The sequence below is a fragment of the Sinocyclocheilus grahami genome, unplaced genomic scaffold, assembly GCF_001515645.1.
Source record: "Sinocyclocheilus grahami isolate Dianchi unplaced genomic scaffold, SAMN03320097.WGS_v1.1 scaffold93.1, whole genome shotgun sequence".
Taxonomy (NCBI): domain Eukaryota; kingdom Metazoa; phylum Chordata; class Actinopteri; order Cypriniformes; family Cyprinidae; genus Sinocyclocheilus; species Sinocyclocheilus grahami.
Genome location: NW_015505272.1, coordinates 1,140,690 through 1,163,702, shown reverse-complemented (window position 1 = coordinate 1,163,702; position 23,013 = coordinate 1,140,690). Strand labels below are relative to the sequence as shown.

The following is a 23,013-nucleotide window of genomic DNA, read 5'->3' as shown; positions in this document are numbered from 1 at the left end:
ACCCAGAGAATATTGAACAAGAGGATCGCGCAGAACCTTTGCACGCACAGATATTGCAAGACATAATAGAGTGGTAATTATAAACGCACATTCATCAAAAAAAAACCAAATTTAGAATTTATAAAACAAAACATGTTAAAGGGGTCCTATTATGCTCTTTTACAATGTCTTGAATTTGTTTTGAGGGTGTACTAGAACATGCTCTCATGCTTGGTGGTTCGAAAAACGCATTAATTTTACATAATTTACATTATTACAATACCTTTCTCCCCAGTCTGGCACAAACGGCTCGAATAGTTCCGGGTTTGATGAACGCCCGCCTTCTGAAAAACAAAATGTGATGTGATTGGTTATCTATCCCAGTGCGTTGTGATTGGTGAACAGTTTAGACGGTGTTTCAGTACTGCCCCGCCCCTTGCCAAAGCAGCAAGCTTAGTTAAGGATGGCGTCAAAATTGCCATATCAAGTTGAGCCGGATTCAGACCCAGAGAATATTGAACAAGAGGATCGCGCAGAACCTTTGCACGCACGGATATTGCAAGACATATTAGAGTGGTAACGTTATTGTTTTGTTTTTTTTTGGCTAAGTCACGTTTTAGATAGGATGTCAACGACCTCTTAAAAATAACTGCATTTACTATGTACAGATAAGTGCATATGTATTATTTTTTTATTGTTATTTAATTCTAACATTATAACATGAGTTGCAGTGAAACTGTTATACAGTTGAATTTATTTATACCATAGTCCAGTGTTTCCCAGGCGGTATATATATGCAAACTCATTCTCTGCCAGCAGGAGGCGCTGTCGGGGTGGTAGAGATCAAGGTTTCCCCGGTAACGGCTGTACACAAAGCAGCGCTCCGCTCAAAAATACACTGCTTTATCAGACATTACATGCAAGATTTATGGAAGCCCGTTTCCGCCACTGAATAAAAAATTTAAAAAAGGTAATTGAGACTTTTTATCTCACAATTCTGACTTTTTTTCACAGAATTGTGAGATATAAACTTGCAAATGCGAGTTATAAAGTCAAAAACTCACAATTCTGACTTTTTTTCTCGCAATTGCGAATTTATATCTCGCAATTCTGACTTTTTTTCTCCGAATTGCGTAATATAAACTCGCTATTGCGAGTTAAAGTCCAATTTTGAGGGGGGAAAAAAAGACTGATATGTTCTCAGAATTGCGAGTTTATGTCTCACAATTCTGAAAAAAAGAAAGAATTGCAAGAAAAAAAGCCATAATTGTGAGATAAAAAGTCGCAATTACCTCTTCTATTTTTTATTCAGTGGTGGAAACGGGCTTCCATAAAGATGAAATGAAAATGACATCCATTTTTCTGAATACAGTGGGTTTCCTTCAGAAATACAGAGATATAAAAACACCCTAATTCAATGTATGAGAAACACTGTAGTCTCATAACTGAAGTGTAAATTCTGCAGATTACATCATTGTCCAGTATTGTACTGTCAGCAATTTATTATAAAAACGTTTTCATAATTGTAACATACATATTTACATACATAATTATTCAGGCGCATGTGTAATAACTTGCGAGAACTTGAGGCTACAGCAGCACTTCTTCTTCTTTGTCTTGTCTGATGCACTCAACCAAGCTTTCTAACCACGACCTCGTCCCTCTCCACCCCCCAACCATTCGAGTTTCTGTAGGCGGGAATTATTTTAATTATATTCTAATCGGCCGCTTTGTGACATCACAAAACCCGGAAAATAAATGCTGTAGTTCAAACGAGCCGTTCGCTGTAGTTCTTGAAAAGGGATTTTTTAAAAACGAAATATCTCCCTTTGGAGTGGACTTTGAGATTTGTAAGTTTGAAGATCTTTTTTATGCCCAAACATACACACTACACACTGACTAAAATTCAAAAAGTGAAAAAGCATAATAGGACCCCTTTAAATGTTTATCTGTAGTTTTGCCTAAAACTTTATCATTGGTAGGTTGGAGATCATTGAATATTCAGAATTTATTTTTTCTGTTGTTTTTCTGCATCTTATTTACCAGTTGTAGACTGTCAAAGTAGGACTTCCAACATAAATTAAATGTATGTACTGGAAAAAGGGTCAGAAAGTTTTTGCATAGAACTACAGGGGACTTTCTCACTGTTTTTAATGAGAAGAGAGTGGATATGAATTGCCTCATTATGTTTAGTAGGAATGACTAACGTTAAGCCTTTGGGAAATGGGCTTGATGTTTATAAACATACACAAGATCAAGCAGAGATTTAATTGGCTCCTTGGTGCTTACTGTCATCAAAATATGGAAATTACAGACTGCATACGCACAAGCCATTGGCATAATGATTAATGATGCCCAGCACTGAGTTACAACTAAGCATTTCATATTTCTTCTGGTAATCGATATATACATTTTAGTTCTGTCAAACGATCGCGATTTAATCGCATCCAAAATAAAAGTTTTTATTCACATGATATATGTGTATGTACTGTGTATATTTATTATGTATATATAAATACAAACACGTGCATGTATATATTTAAGAAAAGTATGTTGTTTATATGATAAATATATTTTATATAATATAAATTATATGAATATAAATATATACATGTAAATACATATAAATATTTTCAAAATATATACTGTATGTGTGTGCTTTTGTATATACATAAAAAATATACACAGTACACACACATATTATGTGAACAAAAACTTTTATTTTGGATGCGAATAATCACGATTAGTGGTTTGACTAATAATTAAATAGTATTATTAATGCATAATGAAGTACAATAAAGGGAATTTGTTCATTAATCTCAGTCTTTATACTTCAGAAAAATCTTTATACTTCATATCTTCAAAAATTACTCTATATTATATCGATTGCTGTCTGGCTCACAAGGAATCATATCGTAAAATCAAATTTAATGAAATGTAATCTTTTGAAATAAGCATTGCAGCTTTCATATTAACTTGTAGCTTTCGAGCCCAAACACATTATTCATTCTTCCACAACTTTGAATGCATTTAAACACGTGCATGCATGACCACCCACGTTTCTAAACCTGTCACAGTGTTTTGAAGAGCTAATAAAGAGGCTGTTAATTGAACCTGGAGGAAAGTAGCAAGATATAAAATTGATATGACCCCTCCTTGACAATAAAATGTGTACTTGGCTGTATTTTAAAGACATGTTTTTTTGTTTATTTTGATATTTTCTGTCTTGTCAGTGCTCTACTCAGGAATTTTACCTCATCACCAGCACTCTCTCTCGCCTGAGTGCTGAGCTTCAAGCTCTCATGCCTGCCATCCAATCACAGCTCAGCTCTGCCCTTCTAAAAAACCTCCTACTGGACACACCTCAGCTTCTAAGCCCCGCCAACAACTTCTTAAAAGTACTGGATGAGAAAGCTGCAAAGTTAGTTATATCTTAAAATATTTTGACTTCATAAATATTCACCTAATATTTTCATTTTTTCCAAATCCCTACATAAAATATATATATAACGAGATATTTTTTCATATTGCTGAAAAATTGCTTTTATTCTGTGTGAAGCTTTTCTGGTAAAATATCTCTCAAACATATCTTTTTTAGGACAGGTAATAAGACAGAGATGTTTGTGGTTCTGACTGACTTCCCAGTGATCCGAAACAGAAAAGAGGAAATCCAGAGTGTCCTATCAGACATAATGGAGCATCGGCGAGAGGTTCGCCTGATGTTAAAAAACCCTTCTTTGGACTACACCACAGTGTCTGGCCAGCAGGTAATAAGCGTCAAGGATCTCTTCTTATTAATGAGTTTCAGGAAGCTGAAACAAGCTTTTTAACAAGCTATTGGTATTTTCTACAAATATGCTACACTTTATTTTGCATTAAAGGCACAAGTGCCTTGTTGTTGCTGTCAAAATTGCGCAAATTTGTCAAGCTTAACATTCAACCGTGTTACTTAAGTTATTTTAATTAAAAAAATATGGGAAATCTTTTTTTTGGGTCACAAACTAATTAAACCCTACCAGGGGCGTAAATTTAGTCTAACAGTGGGGGGGGGACAATAAACATAACATTGAAGGGGACACAAATAATACAGCTAAAATTTTGTACTTGTAAGAAAAAAGTTTACACAGAAGAAAGCCTTACTACTTAACAGGGAGACAAGTTAGAAAACTTCAAGCTGTTGTGGTCGCGCCGCGACAGCGCTCGTGTCCGTTGTAGACATTACTAACTCATCGAAAAATACATTGACATCATCTGTATTAAAGAGAAAATAATCACTTCATCCGATATTTAAGTGAATAAAATGTAGCCTTGGAGTTCCACAACGATTGACTTTGTTCTCGCTCACCGGACTTGTGTGTGTGTGGCAGTGTGGGTGATGTAAAAGAGAAAAGCAGGCATATGGACCAAAGCACTGTGAGGCAAGGGAGAGGGAGACTCAAAATGTTTCTAAACTTAAAACGCATTTTTGCCCCGTTTGCGTTTGTGTTGTTTTAACACTTACAAAGTTTTTTAAAGTATAAAACGTTATTTACAATACACAGCGTGGTTTTTAATCATGTTTTTAGGGGGAACCCCCCCCCACCTATGAACTCTACTGAGAAATAGTTTAGTTTAGAATTTAGATTTGTTAAATGTTTTGCTAGAAAATGTCAAATTCATACAAAAGTAGGGTTTTTCTTAAGAGTTTCAGGTCCTTTTTGTACCCTGTTCATGGAAAGGTGCACCCATGATCTATCAAATACTGGTGCCCAATTTTTTGAATATGAAGGACCAACGAAGGAAAAATCAATCTCGACTGAGGCCAAAAGTGAATGTTGTATTATATCCAAAATTGTTATTAAAATGACTAAAAATATATGTAATAATTAAACAAATTTATTGCAAATTACATTTCAATGCAAAAAAATATATGTTTTATGTTATATATATATATATATATAATATATGTTCCAAACCACTTTGGAGCCCTTTGACTTCCATTGTATGGAGAAAAAAATGCTAAGGCATTCGCCAAAATATTTGACAAATATGTTCCACACTAGAAAGATACTTGAATGTATGTTCCACACCAGAAAGAAAGATAGAGTTTGGGAAACAAAATGAGGGTGAGTAAATGATGACAGAATTTTTTTTTTTTGGGGGGTGAACAATTCCTTTGGTTTTTAGAGGATAGCACTATTTGTGGTGAAACATCTATGGTTGTTGTAATGTGAAGGTAATAAGGTGATCAAATGTATTTTTTTTTATGAAATTAAAGTGTTTTTACGTAATTTCAAGTCTTTGCTACTGAGTATGACTTTGGATGATGAACAAAGTAAAACTCAACCAGGTTTACACACAGTCTACAAAGATTTGACAATTGTCTCTCTTTTTTTTTTTTGTGCAGTTTCTCATTGAAGTAAAGAACAGTTTGTCATCTATAGTCCCGGCAGACTGGGTCAAAGTCAACAGGTGGGCACCATTGTTGACAAATTTGATCAGTTGCTCCCTAAAATTGTAACTCGAATGTGCAAGGATTCTGGTGTTGGCTGCTTCCAGTTATTTTAGCTGGACAAAAACAGTTCCTCATACTGCTTGATATTGCAAACAGGTGTTTGTTGTCATAATATTTTAATTTATTACCATAATCATGCACACACCGGTTAGTAATGCAAAAAAATTTACTGTTTTCTGCACTTTATTTTTCTAGTTATTTAGCTATAGCAGCTAATGATCTCTTGCAGGTTTGCTGGAAATTGCTTGCTTCTACATTATAAAATAATGTGGATACAAACCAATATTAAATATCTGCTTTTCATCCCCAGCACTAAGGTTGTGGGCCGCTATCACACTCCATTCATTGTGGAGAAACATCGGTGCCTGCAGCAACTACGAGAACAGCTGGTTATTGACTGCAATCACGAGTGGATCAACTTCCTTCAGTACGTACCTTTGAAATATGACAAAAATCGTTTTTAATTGAAGCCCTGTTGATTGGTTGAGATGCTTTCAGCGACTTTTTTCAGTATAGACTTTGAAATCTGGAAGCTGCTGTGTAGTAATTTAATCATATAAAACATGCATTTTATCCCATCACTTTCCGACCCGGCAGCGTTCTTTCTCTCTTTCTCAGCCTTCTCTCTTTTTTGCCATGTGTAGGCTATTTGGGGACCATTACTACATCCTGAGGAAAGCAGTGTGTCACCTAGCAACCATGGACTGCCTCTTCTCATTGGCTCAGGTTGCTAAAGAAAATAATTATTGCAGGTGTGGTAATGAATTTGGCTTTTTATTCCCGTATTCTCTGCTGACTTCCTGTCATCTCTCATATTGCACAAGCATGCATATTCTCTCATAGATTACTTAGTTCATCAAATTGAATATACTAAGCTTTGTTTCTAAGGCCTGACTTTAGTCTTCTATTCTTTTTGAACATTCAAAAGTCAGATACGTGCAGTTCTGGGAGCGATTGTAGGGACTTTTCCCAGTCTTGGCGCACTGAAGTGCAATAAAATCAATCATTTCTGAGCATCTACAAAGAAGCTCTATTTCTCTTTTGTGTTTGGTGAGATGTGCATAAAGCATCTTACATAAGCTTTCATAGATGAACGATAGTAAGGGGACCCTGGAGCCCCCACATCTCCATCTCTCCATGGCCCGAATTGAGTCCAACAGTAGGATGAATCCCACCCCCATGCAGTATAGAGCCCACTCCATATCCCTCTGACAGTCTGTGTGGGGGAGTGGATTTGACTTTGAAAGCAGAGGTTTCCGCCAACTACTCCCCCTCTGCTCCTTACCTCCTCCCCCTCCCACCTGTTCTGCAGAGCACCAAAGCTTATCCTCTCCCTCTGGACTTTTCAAAAGTGTTGAGCTGATACCATAAATTCCAACTCTTATATGTAAGGTGTCGTGTCAATATGGTGTACGTAAAACTTTATTTTGGCCAATTCATTCTTGATTTTTTTTTATGTCAGTTTATCTAATTGTGAATACTCCACTTTATTGGTGTCTAAAGCATCTTTTTTGCATGTCCTGAGCATAGGCCTGAGATTCTTGAGGATAAAAGTCAGATTTTGATCACGGCAGGCAAGCATCCGGTCATCACCTCGCTGATGGGAGATGAGGATCAATATGTCCCCAATGACACTCACTTACAGGTGACTTTTTTTAATACTGTTATTGTTTTTATAATGGATTAGTTGACACAGAATGAGAATTTACTCACCCTCATGTTTCTTCAGACCTGTATGAATTTCTTTTTTCTCTTATGTGCTGGACTAATGTGTTGGGCACTCCTTTAAATCTTTAAAGCTCCAAAAGCAGCATAAAAGTGGTCCATATGATATATATGTATATATATGTATATATATATATATATATATATATATATATATTAAACTGATGTTTAAAAAATTAAATCTGTAATCTTTAATACTGAGTAGCTGTCAAATTAATTTTAATATTAAAATAAATATTCATTTTTAAGCATGTGCATTATATAGCCTACATTATGATGTTGTGATGCTTAAATTCAGTTATATTCACTTAAATTTGTACATATTTTTGACAGATTTTTAGTTAGTGTTGTATTTTTTTATTTTTTTATTTAGATAAAATGTATTTTAACATTGGTCCATCCCTATCTCTGATAGTTTTGTGTGAAAAACAGACTGAAATATAAGTTATTCCCTGATAAATCTTTCCCTGCAGGGAGTTGTTAACTGCTGTTCTTGAGAACCGAATCAGTCTGGTTCATTCACACTTGTTTTTGTGAACTGGATAAACTGATTCATTGACGGCCCATCTCAAAGTAATGATTCACTCACTCATGAGTCATATTAATATCAGTGCTTCCACATTCTCATTAACAACTCTTTTTCATAAAATGCCGTTGGGGCTTATAGATCTTAGAGATTTTATGAAACTTGATTATCATTCCAGTGTTTAATTTTAAAATAATGGTGAGGGAATCTGTCTTCATGCCAAAGGCTGTGTGGTTGTCTTTCACTACAGGGTAATCCTTTTTACTTCACCTGTAAGAAAATGCTATTGAACCAGCATCCAAACCTTTTGTATCGGCTACCCACTCTGCCATCCCGATTAGCATATGTTTTTTAATACCTTTGTCACCTCTTTTTCTCCCTTTCTCTTCTCCCACCCACCCAATCACTGGGCTTCCATTCAATGTGTGAGTCAGGCTTTAATAATGAAGCCGTCTTGCTGGGTCACCATACTTTTCTTCACATTACTTGTCATATGCCCATTCACTCAGACATTTTTTTCAAACTCTTCAACAGACTTTAAAATGTAAAAAATATCTGAATGTCATTGTGAACTATAACAAAATAACCATGTGGCATCTGCAAACAAATGATGCAATGGCTTTTAACCAAATGGTGTCAATGTGATTTTTACTGCATGGATGATGTCAATTCCTCTCACATTCTCACATGTGTCCACAGGACGATGAATATGATCCATTTGACTACCAGAAAGTATACTTTTTAATGTATTTCTTAAAAAAAATGACACTTGATGATGTGATTTTGTTTTTCTACTGCAATGGCATTCATACATTTTAATTGCTGGAGTGTCCAAATACTTTTTGGAATCACTGAATACCAATGTATTTTTTTAATATAAGAACCATTTTATTTTTTAATATGAAAAATAGATAAAAAAAAAAAAATTCTGAATCACTTTTATAATCCCATTCAGTGTTTCTTTTGTCCTTTTCTTTAATATAATTTCCTTTTATTCCTTGTGAGTTAATATATATTTATTCGTGAAAAATGTTTAAATAATCAAATGCAAAATGCAATAAAATGGTTTTAGATTTTTGGATATAGTTATACCCATTTTTGTGTATTTCTGTAGTATATGCAACCATTCAGAACTTGTCGGTATTTTTTTTGTTTGTTTGTTTTAGAAAGAAGTCTCCAATGCTCACCAATGCTGCATGTACCAAAATGCAGTAAAACAGAAATATTGTGAAATATTATTGTAATTTAAAATAGCTGTTTTCTTTCTTTTTTTCTATGATGGCAAAGCTGGATTTTCAGCAGCCATTATTCCAGTCTTCAGTGTTACATGATTCTTCAGAAATCATTCTAATATGCTAATTTGGTGCTTATGAAACATTTCTTTTAATTATATATTATTACTTTTGTGGAAATCATGAATTTTTATTTTTATTTATTTATTTTTTTTTTTTTTAGATTTTTTTGATTAATAGAAAGTTAAAAAGAACAGCATTTATATTCAATGGAAATCTTTTGTAAAATTGTAAAGGTCTTTATTGTCTCTTTTAATGCATAATTTCTGAATAAAAGTATTATTTAAAAAAATATATAAAAATCTTACTGACCCAAACTGTTTTTCTATTCTCTTATCTCTGACCTTTCTTCTATTTGATTATAAATTGATTTCTGCTGGTCGTACTCTTTCATAATAACTGAGCAGTGTTTCCTCAGCGTTTTCTGTCCAGATGATTGAGACCTGTGCTCCATCCCTGATTCCTTCTTTATCTTTGACACTCAAGCAGTCAGCCAGAACATTAGCATCTACATCTGCTTGACCTTGAGAACCTTTACAGTAATCTTGCACAAATATTCTTCTGATTACCTTTTCCTGTCTTCAGGGGGATGGCAAGCGAGCCATGATCATCACTGGGCCCAACATGGGTGGCAAGAGCTCTTACATCCGACAGGTTGCTCTGGTGACAATCATGGCACAGCTGGGATCCTTTGTTCCTGCCAGAGAGGCGTCAGTGGGCATTGTAGACGGCATATATGTCAGGTATCTTCCACTTGTAACGAATCAGCTCATGACAGGAAATATGAATAATTAACCATGGGTCACATGGTGTGTAAGCTTTAAGGTCAGAGAAGATCCCCGCCTCTCAAGATGGGCTTATCCAATGAGAAAGGCCGGAATCCCAAGTGGGCGTTTTGAGATCCTGTGGAGTTTATGACTCTTTGTGTGGAAACATGGTACTTTAGTATCTGGAACTTGAATCGAAAATACTAAAGGTTCTCAGGGCACTAATATATTGCCTATGTACCAACATATAATATACATTCTTGTTTAGATCATCAGAAGGCGAATTCATAGATACTAAACAAGGTATATGTAAGGTTATATGAATGAGTGGTTTATCGTAAGCATGGATAAAAATAGTCTATAATACAACAGATTAATACAAAACAGCAATAATATACACAATGTCCTGAAGAATATGTGTGTTCATTCAAAGAAATGTTTTCCTATGAATTAATTAGTAGAAAAGTCAATTTCTACTGTGCATTTGTGCCTCTTGCTTCTGGAGAATGCAGCTGAGAGTCTGCTCGCATTCCACAAGGTTGTAAATGTATCGGGTTACCATGAAACCAGGGTCCTGTTCGGCGTCCTGGGGTGTTACAGAGTATTTGTGAAATCTAGCTAACAAAATATATATTGTGTGTTTGAGTGGTCCAGACGCTACACACTTGCTAAACACCACGTTCTTCTCAGTGGCCTATAAACAATGGCTGAGAAAAGATTATTGTACTATGAGCATAATGCATATAATTTCTTCTGGTTGTCACAAAATCCATCTGAGATCTTTTAATTGCATATTATCTTCTGATGAAAATAAATTTCCAGACCTTTTATTCTTTACACCGTCCTTATTTCCTGTTTTTCATTTTCTTTCCTAAAGAACAAAGATCACTTTCATAGGAGATTTATCACAGCCATAATGCAGTATTTACTGAGATATGTAGATGGGTCATTCTCCAAAGGAACAGAAGCTTTGGAAACCATCCGTCTTCTTAAACCTGTGGAAAAATCAGCTCTTACTGAGATATAGTTTCTTTTGTTTTCTGGCCATTAGAGAGGAAGTTATGTATGACAGCACAAAGCTGAACTTTAGTGACCATGGCAACACTTCAGGGGCTGAGCAGATTTCAGAGTTTGTGCTTGAATGGTCCAGAAATGAACAGAATGAAACCATGCCCAGTAGTCTTTTCGCAGAACCCCGGTAACCACAGATTACAGAGGCAGGAGTGTGAGTCAAACCTATTCAGACCTTGTGCCACATCTTATGCTTGATTTTTGAGGAGCGGAGTAATAATAGATTTTCAGGTCCGGAAAGAAATACCAGTGCTTGCCAGGCAACGAAGGACGAGAATGAAAACATTGATTTTTAATTTAAATACAGTTTTGCTGTGTTAAACACATGCTAAAAAAACAACTTTTTGAGTCAAATTGAGTCATAATTTACTTTGCATATTTTGCAATGACGTCATTACTGTTGGGTAGATTTTTAATGGCAAACATTCTCTCCCTTTTTAAAATAAAAATGTAATCGTTAAACAAAACTCATATTAAATCACAATTGATAAAAAGACTAATGTGTGAAACTAATATGTTCTGGTTTTGTTGGATTTAATTTTTAAATATAAATTAATTTGTATTGAGTTTTAAAAGCCAAATTTTAAGTTTTGCACTATTATTATTTATTTATTCATTTGTTTTTTGCATTTTGCTTGAATCTTCACAGGCATTTAGCAGAGCATTTTCTCTTTTGTGAGAGAAAAAGAACAAAATCAAAACAAAAAATGTATTTGCACATCAAAACAAAAGCTTTATTTGTAAAAGGAATTCAAGGCTATTTCTTGTGAGTGTCAGTGGTAATCTACTATCATACTGTAATGTGTTCTGAAAACATAAAAAATGGCCCGCCTGTTTCATTTGGTCTTTTTATGCTTCACTGTCACAGAAATTTATTCAGTGGTGTTTCACCTCCCTCATAAATTCAAATGAAATATCTAGAATCTAGATTATTGTCAAGTATGTTAACTAAACCTATCTTGCTCTTATTTCTTAATAACCTAAGTGAACTTCCAACCCCTCTTTACTTGCTTTAGTCTTTCATTTTGATGTGATTTATTAACATTGTTTACTGTTGTAGGGGTGGTTGATTTCTGCTGACTCTGCTAGTCAATAGGCTACGAACATCAACAACATCCACAGCGGTTTACTAATTAGACTCAGATGCAAGTGGAACATGCCTGAGATCTATTGCAGATGTGAACATTTTTTGTTTAAGACCAGTAATAATGTAAAATTAATTATTTGAGGTATTTTGTAAATGTTCCTAGCAGCCAGCATGCACTTTTATTTTGATGATATACAAAATACATTGAGTGAATTTGTTTCTTTTTTAAAATTTTATCTACCCCTAAAGATTTTAGCACCAATGCAAGACCATTCAGCAGGAAGGGGATGTGATGTAGTGTGCTGTATGCTTTTTTGACACTGTCAGTCTAAATCTGTACATGCCGCTAACTGAAGTGCTGCCTTGTTAATTAACCCAGTCCTGGCACTGTTCACGTCAGAAGATAATTGCCTTCACTCCCCAGAGTTGCGTTGGTTTGTTCCAATTAACTGGTCAAGATCAGGTTTAAACCGCGCCCAATGAAGCCTGAAGCGTTCAGTGGCCTATACTGCACTCTGGTGAAGCAGACACATTGAATGGTTATCACATTTGCGCGGTGGGACTGTAGAATACTGGAAAAGAGTTTACATCCTAAGCAGAGTCAAAAGCTTTTGCAGCTGCTTTGACTAGATTTTGGCTTTTCATGTAACAAAGATTTGAGACCCACTCTAACTATTGTTGGGTAGCTGACATGAAATATCTTTGAAAAGTGCACGTGTTATGCTACACTCCATCTAAGATGGTTTTAAAAGGCATTTTTGCAATTCATTGATGATATAATTATCATGCACCCAGCCTTATGTTATTTAAGAGGAATATTATTAGGAATTATTATTTATGGAATATTAAAAGATTTACTTTGTTTAAAGTTTCAATTTGTTGCGCTGCCTGAGGTTTGTCAAAATTCTCACATTTATTATTTATTTATTTTTTGCTTTCATGAAAGCATTGTGCGTCAACTATTCAGGCACAGAAGAAGAATGCTTTTTCATCTCATTTGTAGTGACATGCCCATAATAGCTATCTAAACTGCAGAAGTCTGCACAGTCCTTAGCATCTGTGTGAGTCTTAGGTCAGACAGACCATATTTTGTCATTTTTTTCCCCCACTGATGGAACACTTTTATTGAATAGCACTTAAGGTTTGGAAGCTCTTTTCCCCCTCTTTGTTTTGGTTGCGATAGAAACGGGAAGTTAAGTGCAAATAATAAAAAAAGATATATTTCTAAATATATTTCCTTTGAAATATCTAAATCTTTTTTTGAGTTTCATAGTGCCGTCTGACCTTTATTGTGTTTATTGCTGTGCCTGAGATTGCTTTTATGGCAACCAGACTGATTCACTGCAGAAACATCTGACGTGATCTGTATGGACTGTACGTCTGTCAGACTGTCTGTTCCTTGTTTTGTGTGTGTTTTGCTCCCCATGTACCTTCCTTGCCCTTATTTGGTCCTTCCGGTTCCTGTCCACATTTAGTTCTATTTGTTCTAGGTGTTCCTTGTTATTAGTTATCCTCCTCATCTGTCTGCCCCTCGTTATCTGCCCTATTTGAGTCCTAGCCCGTTCTGTTCTCCCTTGTATATGTTGTATATAATTGTATATGTCTACCCTTGCTACATCATGTGCTTCCTTGTTCCCTGGATGTGATTAAAATCTATATGTTTGAATTCCACTCCTCGTCTCCGTGCTCCTCACAGTAGCGAACCGTGGCAATGTCATCTTACATGAGAGCAATTACACGAGTGCTGTTTTGTCACGAATAAAAGGAGTTTAAATGTGATTTTATACAACAGTTCAGTAAATAAGTAGTTAATATTGTGTTATATTTTAAACACAATATTGTCCATTTTGCTCAATTTTGCAGAGAAAATATTACCTTTGAAGCCACTGCAGAACTGTTGTTCTCTGTGCAACATATCGGTGTTTAGTTTCTGAATTAATCAGTGTTTTGAATGAATCCGATGATTCAATAGCCTATTCATAAACTTGAGCCGTTTACTTCATTCCTGAATGAATGAATGAATGAATGACGTAAAAAGACATCTACCACCACCTGCTGGCAGTTCTAGTTTCTTATTTAGAGTATCATTTCATAAAAAAAGACTGAAAAAGACTGTTGGTAACTAAGCTGTTTTGGACTTTCATTGTATGAACAAAAAATGCTGAGATGTTTCTCAAATGACCTTCTTTTATCTTCCATATTTTATGTTAGGCCATTGTAGCCTAAACGTTTACGTGCAATACATTTTATGTTGAATCAAATATAATATTTCTTTTTACAGCTACTATTTGTAATGTCTACTTGATACTTTTTCATTTAACACAATAATGGCTTTAAATAATCTTTTGTGGGTAATTTCACAGCCAAATTTAATTTGCCATTAATTAGATTAATTAATCGACACATCCTGTAGTTCGATTAAATATTTTAATCCACTGTCAGCCCTAGTAAAAACACATTTGAAATTTTTATCCTCATAGAAAACAATATGATTGCAACAGCCGTCGAAGCCGCTGATAAAAATTCTAATTACACTTAAAATGGAAATGTGGTTGTGCAGCTCAAGCTCTGTTTCCTGGAAGAAATCTGCTGACAAAAACATGAAAATGAAATGCCTATAGTCAAAATGTTTGGAGGTTAAAATACAAGAAAACATTTAGAGACAAAAGCAACAAGAGAATGAAAGTGGCATTTTGTTAATGTGGTTCACCGCAAAGCAGACTACACATACCATCTGTGTTCTCTCTCCAGCGTGGCCAAGAGCTGCACTATTAGTCCAGCTAAAGCTTGTCTGTGGCGTCTTATTCAATTTAAAAGTAGGATGAAGCCCCTTACCAGGATAATGGGAATGATTTTTAGATTAGCTGTTAACAAAGAATAATTCTGCTTTCTGGGTATTCTGTACATGACCTGTAATGGCCAGCACATTCATTGGCTCATGTCTTGCTTAATGCTGTTGCAATTGGTCTGAATTAGGGAGGCTTTACATTGTGCTTTTTTACTAACCATTGGAAAAAGAAAAGAAGAAAAATCCAAACATTAATACTGTTTAATACAGCAGTTTAAGAGCAAGAGTCCTGTGGTACAAACATACCCTAGAGGTTCGTTCACCTCTACATGGTGATTTTTCAACAGCATCAGCTTTTTCCTGCACTCTCAGCAACTTATGAAATAATGAGATGCTGCATTTGCCTAAGCCATGTGATCTTTGTGTGGTGTTCATAGTTGATGGTAGTGACCTTACAGCCTTGAAATGTTATCAGCTGCCAACCACTCATTTATTTTGTACTCAAACACTGCATAGTCACACCAGTAATGCATTTAAGAGTATTTGTAGGTCCCTTTCATCTGCCTCTCATGGTTATGAATTGGTCTTATCATTCATAATTGAGACTCAAGTCTTTGTAATGAGGCTAACCGCTGTCACTGAAGAACTTTCCAACACTACAGTTACAAAAGCTATTCGTAACTTACAACCCTAATGATTTGGTCAGAGTTAAATGACCAAAATTCAGCTAATATGAAAATTCTTTCATGTCATTGTAAACCTGTATGGCTTTATTTTGTGTTTGTAACACAAAAGGCAGATTTTTTAAAATAATATTCTGGACACTTTTGAGTATAATAAAAGTGAATGCAACAAAAATTGTCAAAGTACCATGAGCATTGTCCACAAATTGTGCCCAATGCATTTCAATCTACTCCTCACACAAAGCTACCATATAGCTACAGAAAAATTGGAATATAGTGCTTGAGTTATATGGATGACTTTGATGGTGCTTTGCATCTTTTTTTGAAGTTTGAAGGCTCCAGTCCCATCCATTGTAATTGTATGGATAGGATTAACTGCCATATTCTTCCTTTTATTTAAGTTTCTTGTTTGTGTTCCACAGAAGAATAAAAGTCATGTAGGTTTGGAACAATGTGAGAGTGATACATTTAATTTTTTACCAAACTAATGCTTGTTCACAGGCTAATTTAATTTGCTCAACTGGTTTTGGTTCTGACAGAATGGGAGCGTCTGACAACATCTCAAGGGGAAGAAGCACCTTTATGGAGGAGCTTGTGGAAGCATCAGATATTTTGGCTCGTGCCACCTCCTGTTCCCTGGTCATCCTGGATGAGCTTGGTCGAGGCACCAGCACTCACGACGGCATCGCCATCGCCTATGCTACCCTAGAGTCCTTCATCAGAGACGTAAGTGAGACTGAAAGACTTGGAGGCCTTGCTTGGCAAATATACCTAAAGATGAAGGCTGTGATTCTGACCTGTTTTCATGCCAGATTACAACATGCCATATAGTAACACAGTTCATCCAGAATGACTTGTAGTATAATTATTGGAGGGAGATTCCCTGTGTTGTAGCCTGTTATGTGCCTGTTTACAGGCTAAATGGAGGACTGTGATTCCAGTAATTCTACAGTTTTTAGGTCACTGCTACTTTGGATTGAACCCAGCTTCCAAATCCTTAACCCTAATGTTGCGTGGCAAGCCAAGCCCACTAATCTGCCAATATTTGGCCATTTTGAGAATAGCATCATCAGTGTTATCTCTGCCTTGATTCAGTTCTAAAATCTCCAGATGCCCTCGCAAATGTATAGAGCACATTTAGCTTATTTATTTGAATACATTTTAGAAAAATATGATGTAAAATAAGTGTTCACTTATATATACACTCACCAGCCACTTTATTAGGAACACCTGTTCAACTGCTTGTTCATGGAAATATCTAATCAGCCAATCATATCACAGCAACTCTATGCATTTAGACATGTAGACATGGTCAAGATGATATTCTGAAGCTCAAAATTAGCTTCAGAATGGGGGAAAAAGTGTGATTTAAGTGACTTTGAATGAGGCATGGTTGTTGGTAGCAGACGGGTTGGTCTAAGTATTTCATAAACTGCTGATCTGCTGGGATTCACACACAACTATCCCTAGGGTTTACAGAGAAAAAGAGAAAACATCAAGTGAGTGGCAGTTCTGTGGGCGAAAATGCCTTGTTGATGCCCGAGGTCAGAGGATAACGGCTAGATTGGTTCGAACTGATAGAAAGGCAACAGTAACTCAAATAACCACGTATTACAACCATAGTATCCAGAAGAGCATCTCTGAACATACAATATGTAGAACCTTGAAGCAGATACAGCAGCAGAAGACCACACTAGGTGCCTCTCCTGTCAGCTAAGAACAGGAAACTGAGGCTACAATTTACATGGGCTCAACAAAGTTGGAAACTAGAAGATCAGGAAAAGGTTGCCTGGTGTGATGAGTCTTGATTTCTGCTGCCACATTTGGATGGTAGGGTCAGAATTTGGCAGAAACAATATGAAGCATGGATCCAGCCTGCCTTCTATCAACAGTTCAGACTGCTGCTGGTGGTTTAATGGTGTGGGGGATATTTTCTTGGCACGCTTTGGCTCCTTAGTTGCATCGTTTTTAACGCCATAGCCTACTTGAGTATTCTTGTTGACATTTTCATCCCTTTATGACCACATTGTACCCATCTTGTGATACTTCCAGCAGGATAAAGCGCCTTGTCACAAACCATCTCAAACTGTTTTTTTGAACATGACAATGAGGTAACTTTACTTAAATGGCCTCAAAAGTCACCAGATCTCATTCCAATAAAGCACTTTTAGGATGTGGTGGAAATTTGCATCAAGGATGTGCAGCAAAAGGGGGTCCAACCTGATACTAGTAAGATGTACCTAAAAATGGTCTGTGAGTATATACAGTATAAAATGTAGGAAGGAAGCTTGGTTCCATCCATCAGTTGTTTGGGTTTTGAGATTTGGACATTGCATTTATAAGTGAATGCTTGTAGTCAACTGTGGAAGGACGAGTTTAAAACGTAATAAATGATTGGAGAAGTGCTGGACGATTGTGTTATGACATTTTGATTGAACATTACAAAATCAAAAATTGTAACAAATAAAAAAATAAATAATAATAAAATAAATAAACACATGGATGAGTTGTTTACATGATATAAGAAATGCATTTACAAATCAAATGCTAAAATACATGTATTTTTCTTTACATCGGAATTTAATATTTATTAATTGTGTTGAAAGTCAACTTTGGAAAGAAAATGGGTTAAACTCTAAAATCTTGTATTTTCTTATATTAAGGATCATATTCTTGTCTTCATTTTCTGATTTCTCTTCTCACTCCAAACTAAAATGCAAAGTCGTGACTTGAGAGGATATTAAATGGAAGGTTTTCAGTTCTGTGGTATTCAAGGGATATTTTGCATCTCCAGTGTGCTTTGTTAACTTGCAAATTTGACAGGTAAAGACTACTTAGACTCACAGGAGAATGACCACGTTAGACGTGTTAAAATTACATTCTGATTGGACAGCTGTGTTTACCATCAGGTATATTGCTCTGCTAAAAGAAAAACTCACATGAGTCACAGACTGGAATCACAAGAGCCAAAATGATGCCTTCGTTGAAAGTGTAAACTTCATTAAAGCATTCACAGTTTTAATAACAGTTCTCTGACATCTGGCAGCATTTGAAAGTTTGACGAGCAGCATGTCGTAGTAGGTGCCATTCTGACAGAAATTAAAAATGTTTTTCTTCCAATTGCAACAGGGTCAAAATTCTCTATAACTGGGTAGCAAGACTTAATGGTTTATACTCCAAAGCAAAGCATCAAGGGATCTGCTAGACTCAAGGGAGCCTAATCACCCTCAGACACATAGAAAAAATAGCTCACATCAGTCCATCCTTTGGGACACAGTATATCGAGTCTCCCTGTTTATCTCCTGTGAGACACACATGTTTGGAGCTGCTTTGTGTAGTTTTTTCGATTTAAAAAAAAAAATTCTAAATTTAACCAGTGGTAGGTTGATTTTCCCAAAAGTTTAAATGTTTTAAATATTGTTCTGTTTGTTTGACTGTCCTGACCAGTCCGATACGGCAGCAGTGACTAAACCAGTGGTGTGAGTTTGGGATGGGACTATGTGTGTTTGACCAATGGCTGACTGGGAAAGTGCGAGGAAACCTACTGAACAGTTTTCAAGATTCAAGACAAATGTCACGCACAGTTATACACAGAAAACAACTCAGTGAAAAGTAAACCTTTTCAACCACATAATAGTGGGTTCTGTGACACTAATGGTGCAAAAATTTCACATTTTAGCTTTAAATTAATCAAATATTTTGATGCACTCTTTATACTGCATTGGTTTTGACTTATTTACAGCATCCTCCACAGGTATAAATTTAGCAGCAAGTGATTGTCAATATATGTCACTTCACAGCAATGCGAACACCAATTTTTTCTTGCCAAGTTAAATGAGATGGATGCTAGTAAAATTGGCAATCATATCCTGTGTGTGGCAAATTAGAAGTGCTAATTAGTTGGTTGTTGGCTGTAGTTGCTCATATTGAAGGTAAACGTCACTTTAGATGCTGTGCTGGTGTTTGGGCTGTCAGAGGGTGGGCTCCACTGGGTATTGCGTAATATTGTGTGTCTCTGTGGCATTGGCTCATGTGCAAGATCTATCACTCTTTCTTTTTCTATTTTGCTTTCTTTCTCCCACCACAGGTCTCTTGTACTGATACTGCCTCAGGCTGGAGTTATTTATTTATTGGCACATGGATGGGCTTGTTTGCCACAACTCCGCTGTGATTCAGCATAGCCAAGGCCTTGTTACTGTTTGTCTTCTTCTCAGATGGTTTTCACATCATTCTCCTGTTCTCCCATTCTTTTTCTCTCTTACTCTGAGAGATTTTTGTTGAAGGGTGCTTGTCCTTACAGTAGTCTGTTGAATGGTCAAATGGAAAGTTCCAAAAGTTCAAATGGAAAATGTATGCATTTTACACCGTTTATAAATGGTACAAATGAAGACTCAGCAGTAAACTTGTTATTTTTGCCACATTTTTCAGTTATAAATGAACTGATTGTTTCAAAGCCATTTGAATGGGTTTTCATTTTTCTCTTACCTTTTCATGTCACCTGTATCTACTGTCTCATATGATGCAACAAAGCCTAAATGATCTTCAATTCAAGTAATTTTACTTGAATGAAAGCTCTACATATCAGTATATTAAACATCAAATATGTTCTTATTGGGTGTGATTGTGCCACATCATGGTACATGTTCACTTTCAGTGAGGTGAGTCAAATTGCTTGACAAATTACTGACAAATTAGTCACTGGAAACATGCGTCTCGCCTGGTGGGGACACAGTGTGAGACGGCACATCCATAGGCCATTCACTGACCATCTGATGCACATTGTTCACAGAATTGGCATGAGCTGTTTGTTTCAAAGCTGTTGATGTATTATGGAAAACAAAATGACTGTGTTTAAATACATGGGGGTCCTTTTTAAGGCAAGCAATCATCATCAACTCTGATGTTTCATGCAGAGTTTAACAAATATGCTTTTTTTGCCATAATTCAGTAGTTCAGATATTTTATTTTTATTTATTAATTTTCACTTTCCCATCAATTTTTAACATGCAAAAAAAGTTTTTATTTTATTATTATTTTTTAAATATAATTTGTTAACTTTAAGTTTCTTGAAAAACTGGAATTACAAAATGTATTTTTTTTTTTTTTTTTTTTTAAGCAGCAGCAGCAGCCCCTTATTTTGAAATTTAAATTTTTTAAAAAAAGAGAATTACGAAAACTTTTTTTTTTTTTTTTTTTTTTTTGAAGCAGCAGCAGCAGCCCCTTGTGCTCTTATGCTTGGCTGAATTTATTTCACACTGTATTATTACTGTAAAAATAGTCATATTGTGAAATATTACAATTAAAATCAACTTGTTATTTTAACGTTTTAAAATGTAAAATTTCCGTGATCGCAAAGCTGAGTTCAGCAACCATTTCCTTCAGAAGTAATTTTAGATTAGATTAGATTATTATTAGATTAGATTAGATTATTATTAGATTAGTTGAAGACAGTTGTGCTACTTAATATTTTTGTGGAAATGCGTTTTAGGATCTTTTGATTTAATGGAAAGAACATTTATTGGAAATATAAATCTTTTGTAACATAAATGTATTTACTGTCACCTTTGTTAAATCTAATGCATCTTATCTAAATAAAATTGCAAATGTCTTTAAAACTCTTCCTGACCCCACAACACAAGCAACCTCCCAGAATTCTATAGCAATGCATTAAAATTTATTCTGAACATCTTAGTAACTACATACCAACATCCTAACAAGGTGCTAATGAGTTATGGGCAAGCACCACTCACATTTTCTTTAGAAAATATACAAATGTAGTCATATTATTCGCTAGAATCAACTTAGAATATCATGAGCATTATATGCTCAGACTCGCGCTGCACAGCTAGAGTTGTGACATTGAGCACTCACAGAGGTTCAAAAATAAAAGGTTTCAGTGTTTGTTCAAGTGTGCCCTTCATATTGAAATTCCCCCCTTCACACTAGAATAGCTTTTCGCCCATGCCCGTTTGCCTTTACAGCGTGTACATGTGTCCTGGCAGCATCTTGCAGAGAGTGTCTGCACATCGCCATGGCAACAAGGCTCACTTGTTCACCTGTGCTGTATTTAAGAATGTAAATACGTTTGTTGTGTAACACCTTTGAATGATGCATTGTGAGCAGCCTTGACGCAGAACTTTCTTCTGTGGGCAATAGGTAGTGGAGCAGCGCTGGTTGCCATAGCAAACCACTTGGAGCACATGCGAGAGGCAGGCAGAGTCACTCCTCAGTATTTACAGAGAGCATTTCCAAGTTGAGATATCTGAGAGTTGAAGAAGCGAGGAGGTTGGCTAAAGACGACGTAATGTCATTCGGAACTTCGCACTAAATATCAAACAAAGGCTTTTCCTGTAGTTGTGCAGTAACCTGGCCTTGAAGAACTCTGCTTTTCTCTCAGTGGCTGCTAGTGGCGTCATCATACTGGACTCTCACCTGATCTGGGTTTTTGTCCTTGGTTTTTATTTCATTTTTGAGGTTCTGTTTCACATGACTGTACATTAAACATCAAATGTGTTTTGCTGTGATTGTGTCACATGACTCTGCAATTGCGCTTTCATATGGACAGATAAATTATTTAGCTGAAAAGTCGTTTCCGGAAGGTCACTCCTGGCCTTGTACTCACTGTAAAGTTTGAGGACCACATTTAAATACGGGAGTGAATCCCCTAAATTATCGTTTCATGTGTGTACAGAACAGAACTCACTCTTGAAACTGCGATGATTGACACCATGGTAATCATAGCAACATTCTGGCATCTGGTGGCACATAATGCAGCCACCAGTGACTTTCTATTTTTGGTGATACCACTGGTTTTAACTGAACCAGTGTCAACAGAACCATTGTATTTTCTTTATGTTTGTAAGTAGGGCTGGGCAATAAGGCCAAAAAAATTATCACAATAAATTTTTTCTGATCAGTCGATATCAATAATTATCATGATACATTTTTTAAAATCTTTATTTCCTCATTTTTATTTGGTGAAATGTAATTATTCTGACTATGTTTTATTAAAATTAACCATTGTTCTTCCATAATAGCATACATTTAGATAATTAAAACCACACAAACAGCACCTCAATACCATGGTAAAAATTTATCTATATTGTTTCTAGGTATTTGTATTAAAGGGTTCATATGATGTTGCTAAAAAGAACATTATTTTGTGTATTTGGTGTAATGAAATGTGTTTATGTGGTTTAAGGTTCAAAAAACACATTATTTTCCACATACTGTACATTATTGTTTCTCCTCTATGCCCCGCCTTTCCGAAACCCGTCGATTTTTACAAAGCTCATCGGTCTGAAAAAGCGAGGTGTGCTCTGATTGGCCAGCTATCCAGTGCATTGTGATTGGCCGAATACCTCAAGCGTGTGACGGAAATGTTACGCCCCTTACCATATTGTGATGCCCTGTCCGGCCGGAGCGACGAGACAACAACATTAAAACCCATTATAAACAAGGCATTTGTTGCATTCAGTGGGGACATAATTACGGATTATAATGACTTATACTGTCTTTTTAGTGTTGCGTTGCTTTGCGCTGCGTAAACATAAAACCATGTCTGCATTTGTGATCGGAGAAACGACAAACAACAAGCGCTA

General features: G+C 35.8%; 1 protein-coding gene across 2 annotated transcripts in view; it reads left to right on the top strand.

Moving 5' to 3' along the window:
- msh3 (mutS homolog 3 (E. coli)) overlaps window positions 1-23,013 on the top strand; it is a 59,457-nt gene that overhangs the window by 29,192 nt on the left and 7,252 nt on the right. For both annotated transcript variants that reach the window (XM_016275326.1, XM_016275325.1), the window contains exons 14-21: window positions 3,213-3,400; window positions 3,578-3,746; window positions 5,366-5,430; window positions 5,784-5,900; window positions 6,118-6,225; window positions 7,004-7,118; window positions 9,602-9,759; window positions 15,952-16,138. In XM_016275326.1, the coding sequence (XP_016130812.1) occupies window positions 3,213-3,400; window positions 3,578-3,746; window positions 5,366-5,430; window positions 5,784-5,900; window positions 6,118-6,225; window positions 7,004-7,118; window positions 9,602-9,759; window positions 15,952-16,138 (1,107 nt within the window). The remainder of the gene's footprint in view (window positions 1-3,212; window positions 3,401-3,577; window positions 3,747-5,365; window positions 5,431-5,783; window positions 5,901-6,117; window positions 6,226-7,003; window positions 7,119-9,601; window positions 9,760-15,951; window positions 16,139-23,013) is intronic.